Source organism: Podarcis gaigeae, assembly GCF_964106915.1.
Source record: "Podarcis gaigeae genome assembly, chromosome: 1".
Lineage (NCBI taxonomy): Eukaryota > Metazoa > Chordata > Lepidosauria > Squamata > Lacertidae > Podarcis > Podarcis gaigeae.
In genome coordinates, this window is record NC_139678.1 from 31915755 (window position 1) to 31930873 (window position 15119).

The following is a 15119-nucleotide window of genomic DNA, read 5'->3' on the forward strand; positions in this document are numbered from 1 at the left end:
CCTTTCTTCTCCCAACAAGCATTTGAGGTTGAGATTTCTATCCCTGTAATTATAATTAGACTTCCCAACAAGCATTTGAGGTTGAGATTTCTATCCCTGTAATTATACTTAGACTTCAAATTGTTTTTAAGATACATTTTTATTGTTAAATTGGCTCAGGCTACTCTATGGGAAGCAATTCATTAATGAAATATATAAGTAATTCCCAGCTGCGGCATACATAGAATCAAACTGATATTTGGCTAAAAATCACTGGTGAAACAAAATTCCTTATTTCACATGCTTTTGAAAATGCATTGTTTAATCTTTATTTATTTTAAGAACATGGAGCTATAACATACAGGTTACTTGTTCAAGACAACCCGATCAAGTATTACTACTGTTTATAAAAATACATTCCCATCATATCCAAGACTGAAAAATATAAATATATAAATATCCCAACACTAGGGCATATACAGATTACTGCCCTATCTATGAAGGATAAAAGTTTCCAGAATAAAAAAGAAATGCTTTTTAACAACTAAGGCTAGGCTGGTAATGTGAAGTTGCCCTAGGTGTTGCCTAAACTTTTCAGTTTCACGACCTCAAAAAATGTGTTTCAAGAACCTTCACAATAAAAACAAATATACAGAGCATGATGAAACTGGAGCTAAACACTTTCACATCCCATTGTTTTCAATGGGAGAGTTCAGAACTCTCTGTCTCAACGTAACTTCAACGTGTACACAAAAACCCATTTTGTGATGTTTACTATATACATATGAAAAGCCACAAATATATAAAATAGATGCAAGAATTTCAATATTCCTAAACAAATATAAACATTAGGTCAACATGAAAAACATTTCTCTGGCCAACACCACAGTTTCTCTTGCTTCCAATCTCATTGTTCACCATTATATGCAGTTTTGCTCCCACAGCAATGCAACCTCATATTTGAGCCCCAGTCGTGCATATTGTGACCATATGTGACCATTACTTAAACAAGTGAAGACTTTGCTAAACTTCTTATGCTTTGAAAAGTCCCTCTTGTTATTGGATAGACAGATACCCAAGGATTTACAGCTGAAACTGGCAGGTGCGCTGCAACAGAGATCTCTCACTTGTGTACTGTACAAAGTGCCTTAACACAGAATTGCTTGCAGGATCATGTGAAGTTGCATATATATAGTTAGTTGATTATAGCTTATTCGTACAGCTCCAAGTTTACCCTATATCACCTGCAAATTGAAAAGGACACTCTAAGGTCTCTGTGCTGAAATATTTCAATGTATATCCAGTGCCCACAACGTAAATGCTTTGCTCTGCCCTGGAGAAAAGTGAAATATATATAGAATTTTCAGTAGAATATTCAGGCCACACCCAAAGTTAAGCTCTTTTGAATCCCACTTATTTCAGAATGAGAGAGGTTCAATCTCCCCACTGAGATGCATGGGACTTAAAACTGCTTGCTTCTGGTTGGATTATCCTCAAATGTTTAACTAGCAACTTCATAATACAATATCCTAACCATGCATCTTGTGGACAAGCGATTTATTGCTTGTGGGTGGGGTGGAGATGTGATTCAAGTGATACAATAATGACATCTCTCCAATATGTTTCTTTGTAAGAGAAACCGATTTTGAAGAACCATCTTCTGGGTATTAACGATTGGAGGATATTTTCTTTCATTATTTAGAAAGGCCCCTTCCACATTTCCCACCCTAAGAGACAAATATATATTCAAACAAACATACATCCATTAATTCATATTACATGTTGGCATGTGGCTCCCAATCCCACTCAGCACCTGAGGCTATGTGAGCTTTGGGAAGAGGAAGCCGCATCATCTTATCTGCAATGTTTGTGGCCAATACATACAGCTAACTTGGAAGGAAATCAAACATGTTTTGCAGTCTTGAGATTAGCCAAAATGTAAAAAATAAATAAAAATTAGTTTTCTTTCAGGACCACACTTGTGGTGGCTTCTTCCGTGTGGCATTATTCATGTTGAGTTCTTGTCCCAAAAGGAAAAGAGGGACATGCACGTGCATGCAGACATATACTTGTATATGCCGTGTGATGTACAGGCCTGTGTCACAGAACCAGGAAATAAAAAGCAACTCTGCTTTTATTTTAAAAAATATGCTGTTGCCAGTCGCGGATGAATGAATGTATCCATTTTGACACGACTGGCATAAAATTATTCTAGCAAAACGTGTAGGGGTAGTAAAGAGGCAGGCAGGTCAAATTGTTCTGCGGGAGAACTGTTGTCTGGATGTGTCTCTTCAGAAAAGAGATGAGGCAAGAGAGCATTTCTGTAAGCATCAGGCATTTGGGGAAATTCTGGTCGTCTTCCAGCAGCCAGGTGTATTTCTTTCCAAACTCCATATTCAGCTACTTTTTGGGTTTTTCCAGGATGTTCAGAAATTTCCCTCGAGTCATTTCTCTTGCTGAAATCACAAGAAAGAAAGGGGGAAAGGGCTTAACATAAAACAAGTAGAGCTGGATAATTTACAATATTTAACCCCACTTGTGAAATTCATTTAAAATGGCTTTCTGGTGCCAAGAGGTAGCAAAAAAGATATAAAGTGAAGAAATAAATCTGTGCTGCGGTTCTGAGTTCCTAGCAGTCTGGAATTGCAGGCCAAGCACTGAAAACATCAAAGCTCAGCTGTAATACTCACAAGCTGTCTCATTTCTTACTACACCCACTTCCTTTATTTCCTCTGCGGCTAGCTTCAGGTGCCCCCTTTCAGTTTTCCTGCTATATCCATCTATGAATAGTATAATCTAGAGTGCTATTGCTCCTCCTCAGGGCATCTCTTCCTGGATGCTATAACCCTTCGGAGATTATGGACCTCTGTCTCCCTCCATTTCAAGATTACTTGTCCCTGGCTGCTTATGATCTTAAACATAAATGAGACAGCACTTCCACTCTCCCTTGGCAGTGATAGTCCCTGGATGCTATAACGTAAATGGAGTTTATATTCCCTCAAAGTAGTTCATCTATGGATGGTGTGTTAAAGTAGAGTTTACAGAGCTGTGCTCTACCCTCTCACGCTGTATTGTCATTCCCTGAGTGCTTAATACAGCAAGGCAAAGTATATATATGCTTCCCTGTGTGTCATCAATCTCTGTGAAAAGCATCACAGAGCTTTTACACAGCTACTTTCCTCCAGAAACATTTCTGACTTGGAGTTCCAAGGTTTTAGCTGCAGGTGTCCCAAAGACCAAAATTTCAAAGAGAAAATACACAAACACTTTCCCTTGCATGCTGTCTCCCCATTCTTAAGTAATAAGTAAAATGCCCATTCATTGTGGTGGATAGGTTATATGCAGACAGAGGGCTAATATATTGCAAAGACTCCTAGGCATCAAAATTCCCTGTGGGATCCTTTACTATGAAGGCCAGACAACCCAGTCTTGAGAGTGGAGGGTTTGGCTGCAAGGGCAGAACAGGCAACTCCCCACTTATGTGGGGGTTACATTCTGGGCCCCTGCGCACATAAGTGAAATGCGTTTAAGTGGGGAGCACCCTAGGGAGACCTCATAGCTTGCAAGGAGACCCTCCCCAGAGCACAAAAAGGATGTCTTCTTCGGGCTCTGAGGGTCTTCTCATGATCCACCTGCCTCTTTCAGGTTCCTGGCCCTGAGGTCGTGCGCACGTAGATCGCACACAAGTGGGGAGTTTCCTGTATTATTGCATCAATTCAATGTGGCATCTTGGGGTTGTGGTGGACAGCTTAGTGAAAACACTGGTTCAATCTATGGCAGCTGTGAAAACTCCATGTCGTAAGACTGAATATAAAACTGCTAATACTGTAGTGTCATACAAATCTAAGCTGCAACCACACTTCAATATTGTGTACAATTTTGTACAAACAGAAGGAAGCACTCCTTCAAACACTTGACTGTTAAACTAAGCTACTCGCTAACTTAGATGGCTTTAAAAGGGGCTCAACTGACCAATGGGGCTTGTAAATTCCCTTTCACTTAGAAGCATCTTTACCTACAACTGACATCAGGTGTAGGGCAGATGACACTTCTGTGGGCCAGAGGTTCTCCACTACTGATCTAGAACATGTATATAATAATACCCTTAAGTCAGGTCCAATTCACAGGACTGTAATTAAGTAAGGTGCAGGTTGAGTGAATATTGATTTAAAAATGGCCATGTGATTGTTTTCCCACACCAGAAACCCAACTTTACTGCACCATCCAAATACTTATTAAATGTGCCGAAGTGATGTTGGTGGTGTTGAGGGGCCCTGAAGCAATCACATAGCCACAATGAACACAGAAAATAGAAAACATGAAACCATATTCACTCAACCAACATTTAGTTGCAGAAAAACAGTCAACTATATTGAACCTTGCTGTGTAAGCTGAAGACTATCATTTCCTATTTCAAATTTTGCCACGATTCCACCATATATGTGAAGTTCAGAGACTTAAAAAGTGCAGTGAGACACTCCGGGAGGGGGGCCTTTCCCCCCTAATTTGTATAAAGGGGATAAACCCTAATAACTTAAAAACATCATCACTGGAAGTTTGAGGTTCAAGAAAGTTGGCTTTGAATTAAATCTCATGCCCTGCTCTTGCTCGAGTAATGTCAAACTGCAGCATTATCAACTGATGGAGTGGAAGTTTTCCACAGCCCCAGTCCCATATAGGAGATATACGAATGTGTGACAACTAGGCGCCCCTGAAGAGGGCTGCACCCTATAAATCAGGCTGCGAGCACTGACTAGTTCTGCGCTCCAAGTGAAATTACTGTGAGTTGGGGGCTGCTCCTGAGCACGTGCCCTCCTGTTCGCTTGTCATCGGAGATGTTAACATTTCTGATTAATTCACAGACCTCTCATTTTATTCTTCATTCCTTTATCCTTGCTATCTTGCTCTGCCGCAGCTTAAAGATTCTTACCGACCTGCTACAATAATCACCACCCGGCTCGCCCTCCCCCCCCACCTGGTGAAATTGTTTAGTGATGCCAACCGCGCTTTTAATTTGCAAGACATCAGACACAGAGGTAATTTATACCAACATCTGTTCATTTCTGACTTCTGAAACAAACTCGCACATGCTGCTACGAAATCCCATTAGGAGCAGGAGACAGCCTTCTGCTATTCTGTATTCCTCTTCTCAATACACACTTAGGAGTCAACTAGGCTTTAAATTTTAAAAGCTATAATACAAAACTAAGGTAAGGTCCTTATAGCCATCAAATAAGCAAGGGCCATCCAAATTGTGCAAAGAAGTTTCTGCATTTTGCTACTTTCTTTGGGTGTGCTGATTGTCTAGCAGCTGATCTACCAAGACACGCACTTCTTCCTTCGCAGTATATCGCTGGTAATAGGCAAATTCGGACAGGATAGTGCTCTTTCCCAATATTTTGGGCACTCTTCCCTCTGGGTTGCCCCCCTCCCTGTAGTTTACCCGACTTTGGGAAGGAAACCCAAAAATGTTTCTTATGCTAAATGGTTCTTTTTGTTTAGCGTTGGTCCAGTTCAACATTTCCCCCACCTCATTAAAAATCTAATTCCAGATATGCTTATTTTGGTTGAGAAACAAGGAAGAGAAGAAAGTGCAGTCAACATCCTAAATGCAATTGTTGTCAGGGAAACTTACAGTGTTAGCTGTCACTACTGACATGGGAACGAGGGAAGCCAGTTACGTAGTAGAGGTATGTTTTCAAATAAAACAGATAAACAAAATTGTACTAGATTACATTGGAATATTTTAAAAAATATACTTAATCCAAGGGACTTGCCTACTGGAGGTGGGGCATCATACAATTTTTTATCATTCCAGCAAAAAACCAAAGCATGAAAGAGAAGCATGAATAGCCCTATCCAGGCAAAATTTACTCTCTCTATCACTACAATAGAAAACCAACAATGGATACAACTGCAATAGCTCGATTACAAATTAATCTCCTCAGTTAGATGGGGAAGTGGGGGCACTAAAGACCACAGAAAACAACAATTTAGGATGTAATCGGCCTAGGTTACAATAAAGCTGAGTATTTCAACAAATCCGCCCTTTCCTGGGACTACCTAGGAAACAGCCATTGGGTTGCTATAAATAACAGAAGCTCTTGAACCAGGAATTAAATTTTCTGCCTTAGAATAGATGGATCTCAAACCAGGTAGTGGACAGAAGAGGCCGAATCCAAAAACGGAAGCTTAATTTCCCAGTTGCTAAGGAGGGTGGAGCACAGTTTAATATAATCTCCTCTTTGAAACTTCAATCCCTCAATCCTGTATTTAGCCTTGTTGCCTTGGTCTCCCTTCGCACTACAACTGTCCCCAAACTGCCTCCCGCAGTAAATTTTGTGGCTGTTGGTTGAAGCGATTCAGTAGTACAGATTGATTTCTTGCAAGTGAGGAGATGAGGGATTACCAAAAGCAGCCCTGGTTAACAAGATTGGGTGCAGAATCTCCTGCGAGAGCAGCCCACTCTGCCAGCGCTTTGCATCCTTTCACTATGACATATGGGTTTCATTACACAAAGATTTTCCCGATTTTAACTTTGAGGAGATTACATTAGAAACTCAGGGCTATCTTTACATCTGTAGCAATTTAAAGGTTAAGTAACATTTTTAATCAAATGACAAAGACTCATAATGTTTGGCCTTCGGTCCAAAGTGGAAACTGCAGCTAGGATGTTCCTTCCAATGGCAATTTAATTAGAAAAGAACCCTCTGCTGGAGATTGGGGCTCATTGGTCCCCAACATCTCATAAAGGGCATTCTCATGCATATAGTATCTCTGTGCCGCACTGTGTCATAAGCTCTGGATAGTCAGGAAATAATGGAGGATTTACTATGATAAAACCAACGAAACCAGTGACTTACATTTATGTAAGCAGCTATCACTCTGAAGGATCCTTAACAGGAAAGGGGAGATGGCTTGTTTTTGCATAAAGATGCACAATGTGTTCAGATAGAACAATTTGCATTTCATCTAAGGGAAGGACCATAGCTCAGTGGCAGCATAGCTGTTTTGCAGAAGGAAGGTTCTGGGTTCAATCCCTGGTATCCTGAAACCCCAGAAGAGCTTGCCAGTTAAGAGTAGACAGCAACGAGCAAGACAGACTAGCTTGGAATAAGGTAGCCTCCTTGATGCAATTAGCAACAATCAACACCGCCAATGCCATTTTATGCACTCTTATACACAGTTCATGGCTGTAACTGAGGGCAGCTCTATAAAATACTTATAACTTCTCAACTGCTTTTCACTGATGTGCCATGTTCACCATGTTATAAGAAACATGGCTTTGCAAGCAGACTTATATGTAAAATCACAGACCATTAGCATAGAAATTGCATGTTAAGGGACCTTAAGTGAAGAGTTCTGTGTTCATAAGAGCCTTGCCCTGTACGTTTATTAAGGGCAGAATGAATAGTAGTTGAAACATGCAACTTATGCCAAAGAAACTGTATGCAGACATGGAGATTAAAATATAATTGTGTGCGCTGTTTTGCGGTTCTATACAACCTTCCATTCATGGATGGAATGTTGTTTACATATATTGGCTTCACTTCATCATTGCAGATCTATAATTTTACTTTCTAGTTCCAGAATACAGTGTTCATGTATCAAATATATTGTTTTGTTGTTGCCAGTGCTATTTTTCTAGAAAAAGAGGTTCTGGAACTCACCCTTGTTCTCTTACAATGGCAATGGCACCCTCCTAAGAGGTGCTGGAACTGAGTTCCAGAGAGTTCTGGCTGAAACAAAAAAGGCCTGGTTGTTTCTGTTCTAACTATTTATTTGTGCGTTTATCTTGGGAACTGCCCTGAGATCTTTCAATGAAGAGTGGCATATAAATCAAATCAAATCAAATCAAATCAAATCAAATCAAATCAATAAATAAATAAACAAACAAACAAACAAACAAACAAACAAACGATGAATTATGAGTCAAATCTGGAACATGCTATTTATAGCACCAGACTTCTAAGTGATGAAGAGAAACTGATTATGCTGGTAATATTTGCTCTACGTATTTCAAATCTTGATCGTGAAATACTGTGACTTAACAATGGGCTGTATCCAAAACTGTCCATGCGCAAGTGGACGTTCTACTTGCATAATGTGATTTTGCCTTCTCTTCCCCCGCTGCATGGATGGATTAGGAGTACCTGAAAAGATGTTCAAAATTTCAAAGGAATTTCTCTATTGTAATAGGTTCTTCTTCAGGGATTTTCTCTTTCTGGCCCCTTTACAAGAAAGGGATAAAAACTCTTGCGGTACTCAAAGCAGATTGGACCACCATGGGCTTCAGTAGACTGCGTAGGAATAGGCTGTGCTGTTGCACCTAATAAACACAATCAAGGTAAAAGCCAAGAACATAAAACTACCAGTATCAAATTCACTAAGTGCTATTTTGTTTCAACCAACCTAAATATGAAGATGAATGTATTGGGAGCACCTCCCACTTCCAAGAAACTGACAGCAGCCAGCTTGACCTCCTTGACCCATGATCTCCATGACACTAAGTGTAGGGAAAGAGTTACATCTCCTCGCCTTGAAGCCAATAAAACCGCTCTTGATTATAATTTAGATAAGAGCCACTGGATTGAATAATAATGACTGAAACTCCCTTGGCTGTTTCACCTTGAGACGTCCATCACTGGGTTAAACATGATGCTAATTGCATTTGGATTGATTAATTTCTCTCACTCCTGTCTATTCGAATAATGCTTAACAAAATAATCACAGTACCCAGAGCCAAATCTTCTCCGTCAAAGGAATGAAGCCATCAGAACCAGCAGAGATGAAAGAAATGAAGATGACCCGTAATTACTGCTACGGTGATATCATTACCATATTATAGAAAATGAGTGTGGTGAAGGGGGAGAGCGGGGGCTGTGATTATTATTTATTTTTTAATGGAACCTTACATCCCAAGAATGCAGATCTGACATAGTAGAGCATGTAGATATACAGGGTGCAAGGGGAGGGGGTTTCTTATCTATTAAATTGCAAAATGGAGTGATCACCAAACCTTCAAATACATTACATGCTATGAGGTGGCTACTCTAGTCTTTCATTGCAATAGTTCTTTGTATTTGAATAGCATAGAGATGGGGTGCCTGTCTCCCTAGTGAAGTCTTAGACACTCACTGCAGAAACAGTACTTAACTGTGACGCTAAAACCATCTTTTTATTTTAAACTTGTTTGTTACTGGTGGCCTTGTTCTGAGGCTCCAAGTGCCAAATCCAGCTGTGATCAAAGGAAAGCTTCTTTTGAAGGGCACAGTTATTCCCAATACACTAATCTAAATCAATAAATGAACTGCTAACTGAATCAGGTTATATATTCATTTCTCAGCAACACTGTAGGATAGCTTTAAATGGTTTATTGCAGTGGCTTCAAATGGCATCAATAGAATACATTGCCTGGAAGAATTTGAATGAGAAAGCAACATTTTCAGCCCGCTTTTTCCTTAAATACCCTCTCATTTGAGAAAACAAAATAGCTTGGCAATTGTACAGAAGCCTCAACCACCTGTGCTCTGCAATTCTAATTGTAGTTTATACAGTTCAGTTCTCCCACTGCTGGTTATGTCTGCCCCGTGGTTTCAGGAAAAGGAGAAAAAGTAGGAACCAAGCAGCTTAAAATATTTATTCTGGCATAAGGCCAACTGTGTGTGTGAGCACACATACAAGCATCACATGCAAAACCAGCCAATATCAAAGACAAGTACTGTAGTTAAATTATGAGGCTAATAAACTATAAAATATTACTTAAAGCTACCAAAAGAGAACCTCCAGGTATAGCAAAAGACTGAGCAGTCTATAAAGTAATGAGAATTCTATCACATAAATATATCACATGGTGTCTCATATTACCAATATCCTTTCCATATAATGTTAATCATAAACTTAATTACTAATCCTACACTCAACACATTTACTAATACAAAAACCCCTGCTTGGGTCCAGTTTTCTTGACTCTGCAGGATTAGTTGAGTCCAATCATAGACATTTTCCTTGGTGGCATCCTTAACCCTGCAGGAATCCCTCCAAATGCTAACCACAGTTATCAGTCCCTTATCAAACTATTAAAGAGGACAAAGTAGATAATCATATTCTCCACCTCTCACCATGACTGGTTAGAGAAAGAGAAAAAGGTAAGAGAGCTCCCACTGCTGGTTGAAGTATGCTGGGATAGTAGGGGACAACTTTAACCTTCCGCAAGTGTTACAAATCTGGCATAAACACCTGATAGGGGGGCAGTGGGGATGAGCATGCTGCCTCTCCTCCCTGTCAAATCCCAATGCGTGGAAGAAGACTTTGTGATACAGGGAGCCATTTTCTTACACGTGGCATGTGAAGGTAAGCAGGATGGTGATTGGCCTGGAAGTCAAGGCTTATGATTAATGGTTGAAGGAGATGGATATGTTTAGCTTGGAGAAGTGAAGATTAAGCAGAGGGGACTGCATGGTTGTGGCTCTCATATCTGAAGGAGTGTCATGCAGAAGGTGGAACAGACTTCCACTGGAACCAATGGGTAGTAACTGCAAGGAAAGGAAGCGGATTTCAACTGAACATCAGGAGAAACTCCCTAATGGTAAGAGGTGTTCAGCAGTGGCAGAAGCTCAAATGCACTACCAGTTTGGAGGGGTAAAGAGCTGTCACTGGGTACCCAATCAGGCTCTTTTCCTGCTGCTGGCATGATCATTCTCACATCCCTGCCAGGAAAGGAAGGGAGAAAGAGAGAAATGAGTGTGTAGTGTCCCAAAGCTCCACCAAGTTTCCCAGCTGACTGCTCTGGGTGCATTCACTCACTCAGACAGACAGAGAAACTCCAGAGACTGGGGGTCATCAAAGCACATTGTGTTTGCTTGGGTGGAGAAACACTAGTGATTGCAATGCTGAGTTCCATCTGTAGCACATTCTAAGACCCCCCTTTACACACATAATTCCTTGACTGGTTGTCGCTGCCTCTGCAGTTGCATACACACAGTCCCAGATATCTAATTACTTCAGCAAATGTGATTTGGCCTCCTGGAGGAGTGTTTACAAGCCACATAAATGACAGACCTTGCCAAGGGGATGAAAGTTGTTTGTGCAGTTTGTAAACAGACCCGGAAGCCAATCCACACGGGGAGAAGTGATATGCATAGTCGTCACTTTCCTTTTTTCCTTCGTAGTGTGCCTAGTGTGGTGGCAACTGCCAGACCTGGGCAGAGAGGGATACAAAAAGGAAGGAGGTTGCAGGAAGTGTAGGAAGGAAGGTTTACTTGATACCCAGATGCCATCACAAGGATACGCTCTACCAGCATTACCCTCAGCAAGGCAAGAGGCAAACTTTTATTTTATTTGCACAGAAAATGTGGCAGCAAGAGGAAAGATATTGGTCAAAATTACTGGAGATCATGAGGGAAAAACAGGTAATCAGGTAGGACACAAATTGCATCCTCATGCTTTCATAGATGTTGCCTACAGGTTTTAAAATAGAACATAGGAATCATGAGAAATTAGCTTCTATGTAAAAGTGAAAATGGAAATTCTCATGAACCCTAATTCTATGTCTGGTATCACTGGACCACTCACGCTATAACTGAGTAAAGCAGGCAGTGTCCCACTAGCTCCGTTGAGACCTACATTAAAAATAAAAAATTCACACTCCTCTAAACAGCTATTAGAAAAATAAAAAAGAAGGCTCGGCTTATTCTGTTAAATCCAAAAAGATAAGCTTCAAATTCTGTGGGACAATGAACAGACTATCTATTAAAAAGCCAAATGACAGCTTGGCCTGCTACCCAGAAACATCCGTCACCCAGGCACTTTCAGCTGGGATTTGTGCTGAATGACGTTTACTGTAGGTTAATAATTAGTTTTTAGCATAAGAGTCCAGTGTGGTCGTTCTCTCCCCAGGAGAGGAAAACAGGCTGAGCGATTTTTAGATTATATGTTCTGATAAGACACAGGCTCCTGACTCCCCATATGCAGTACAGGCCACCTGCTCTATGAAGCTGCCACGAGGGACCTCCTTGAAAAGGTTTAATAATAGTGCTCAAAGCCTGAGCTGAATTTACATCCTATATTGCAAAGTAAAATCATGTAGACAAAATCCCATCAAAAGATACACACTAAAGCCAATCTCTATAAACAAATTTACACACACACACACACACACACACACACACACACAGTATAACGGGAGTGTTATAGTGGCTAACTGCACTGCAAAAATTATCAGCAAACCTGGATGCATAAAGCACATACATATATGTATTTAAGGGTCACCAACGTGCACCAGTATCTCCTGCAGTGCCTGCAAAGGTAAAGGTAAAGGTAAAGGTAAAGGTACCCCTGCCCGTACGGGCCAGTCTTGACAGACTCTGGGGTTGTGCGCCCATCTCACTCAAGAGGCCAGGGGCCAGCGCTGTCCGGAGACACTTCCGGGTCACGTGGCCAGCGTGACATCGCTGCTCTGGCGAGCCAGAGCCGCACACGGAAACGCCGTTTACCTTCCCGCCGGTAAGCGGTCCCTATTTATCTACTTGCACCCGGAGGTGCTTTCGAACTGCTAGGTTGGCAGGCGCTGGGACCGAGCAGCGGGAGCGCACCCCGCCGCAGGGATTCGAACCGCCGACCTTTCAATCGGCAAGTCCTAGGCGCTGAGGCTTTAACCCACAGCGCCACCTGCGTCCCATAGTGCCTGCAAAAGGTCTCAGTAAATATCCCCTCAAAAATTCACAATACGTACAAGATTGATAGGAGCTGAGCAGGACAAGCAATTTGTATGGGCTTAGCCTACACTGAACATACCTCATCAAACATGCCCACATTTCAATGGATGCCAGGATTGTATACCCATTCTCCCAACCATTAAGAATAGAGGAGAGTTGCAAAGGGCTTCTCTCTGTGAGTGTGGTGAAAGCTGTGGATTCCCTGCAAAGACGTTCTATCGTAAGGCAGATAGAGGGTTCTAAGCAGAGCTGATTGAAAGCTGTATGTTCAACCAAGTCAAAAGTTCAATTAAATCTGGGATGGGATTCATTTAATGAACTCCACCAGTGGAAGTCCTGGGCAAGGACTTCTTGTTTGCACAACAGGGCGTTCCCTCCTTGCCCCAGCAACAACTTCTCATAACAAAAATGCAGCCTACTAAATATTTTTCTCAAATCTAACTGATGCTTAGACCCACAAGCACAAGGGAATATAGCATGTTTCCTTGTTTATTCATATTCCATGACCCAAGACTAGTTTTTGTTTTTTCAAACATGTTTTTTAAAAGGTTTCAACAGATACTTCTTCTGTTTTAATCTGCTCAACAGAACAGAATGCATTTCTTTACTTCATACTAAATCTACCATAGGCATGCAATATTTTCGCCCAAAGCTTTATTAGCATACACACTGTACTCCATGTGACAACCATCCAGTTTGTTTTAGCGCTAGCACTTTTCATCATGGATCTTATGGCTGCACCTCTTTTCAAATTAGGTTCACACCCAAATTTCTTTGGATAACACACATGGCATTAGAATTAGTTTCAGATATGGACACATTCAGCAAAGAATCTAGATTCTTTAGCAATCTGGAATCAATTAAATTGTTTACTAATCTAGCCTAGCTAAGCAAATGCTCCCTCTGGTTTTAAATTACTAATAGCCTGGAGTTTGGTGCAAAACTCTGGAACTCATGCAGTGTTGTCTATACATTCAGTATTCATATATACTTTTTTGTTACAGTTCTAAGTTACCATTCCAGAACTCTTAGAAACGCAACCAGGGTAGAATTACATAATGTGCTTGTACCACCAATTTTCACAGAAGAGAACATTTTGTGTATTCATTCCTTTTTACATCCACAATACTTGAATATTTAATTATATTTCTATAGCACCCACATTGTACCAAAAAAAGGCCCATATCCTTTTCATCTACTTAGAATTTGAAAAGGGAAAACAACATAACAAAGGGCAGCAAATTAACCACCCTGAGATCTTCAGATGAAGGGTAGCAAGCAAATTTAATAATAAGAAATAAGATGGAAAAACTCAGGCAAAATGTACACATGTATAAACAGAATAATAACCATATGGGAAGGGGGGGAAAGCACAGTACAGGTTCGTATTTTAGTGTTTGGAATTTTATTTCTGTACTGTAATCTTTCTGAGTGTTTTCCTGGGGGGTTTCCATCATTTTGGGGTCAAACTTATTTGGTCAGGAATGCATTAGAAATTTCCCCATAGGAATCAATTGTAATTGTGGACTTGTTATGTGAACGCTCACCTAACAAACAATTTCTTGGGAATGCATTGTGTTCAGATAGCATGTATTCCACAGAAGAGGGCTACAAGTGAGAAAAGATGGAGAGTAGCAGAAGTGGAAATCTTTAACATACAAAGTAGGAACATAAAACTGAGGCCAAGAAACTGAGTCGGAGTGCAAAGAGGGGGGAAACAGGAGCAGGAGCATGAATACTTGTAATCAAAACTTCACATGGAATGTTCTGGGGCCTGTGGAGAGAAGCCAGAAGACATTGAGACTTTGCCAAAACAAAATGCAGAGTAAACCAGGTGAGCAAAGCAGCAGAATGCAAAACAAGACTGGAAAATGGGAAGATTGGGGAATAGCATACTGCAGTAAATCAAGGTGAAAGAATGAAAGGGCACAATTCAACGGAGTTAAGCACTCTTAAAGAACATTGGTTTTTCAGTGTGCTTCACCCATGTTCAACTGAAGCCAAAGGCTTTAGAAGTAGAAGGACAGAGAAAAAAGTGAAGATTAGAACTGTCTAGAGAAGAAGATACAGCTTGGATAAAAGACAAATAATAAAAATTAAAGATGGAGCTCCAATTAGAAGATGTTACAGTAACCTAATCTGGGAGGTTATCAGAGTATGAATAACCACATGCAGTCTCCGCACAGAAGGGGCCACAGGTGGTGAATGTTGCTATGTGCTACTGACATCACTTAGATCTCCAGTGGCAGAGCTGAAGAAAGCACAGCCCAATCCAAGAAAATGAAAAGCAAAAAGGATGACCAGCCATAGCTACAGTTCAGTTGAGAGAGCACAAATCTGCTTTCAATCCATGCACAGTAGGAAAGGCATTTGCTTTGGCCATGTAAACAGTTGCAGTAAAAATATTTCACATTCTTACTTAAG

The 15119-nt window shown here is 40.8% G+C and overlaps 1 protein-coding gene across 3 annotated transcripts in view; it reads right to left on the reverse strand.

Moving 5' to 3' along the window:
• Positions 1 to 283: 283 nt before the first annotated feature.
• LIN52 (lin-52 DREAM MuvB core complex component) overlaps positions 284 to 15119 on the reverse strand; it is a 37245-nt gene continuing 22409 nt past the window's right edge. Inside the window, exons 6-7 of one of the 3 annotated variants that reach the window (XR_014565113.1) lie at positions 3999 to 4059; positions 284 to 2435 (exon numbers count right to left, since the gene is read on the reverse strand). Coding sequence is in view for 2 of the 3 variants with exons in the window: in XM_083742056.1 (XP_083598182.1) it covers positions 2380 to 2435; positions 8240 to 8308 (125 nt within the window). In the remaining variant the exon portion in view is untranslated. Of the gene's footprint in view, positions 2436 to 3998; positions 4060 to 8239; positions 8309 to 15119 lie in introns of all 3 variants that reach the window. The other 2 variants (XM_083742056.1, XM_083742057.1) reach the window with 2 other exon arrangements.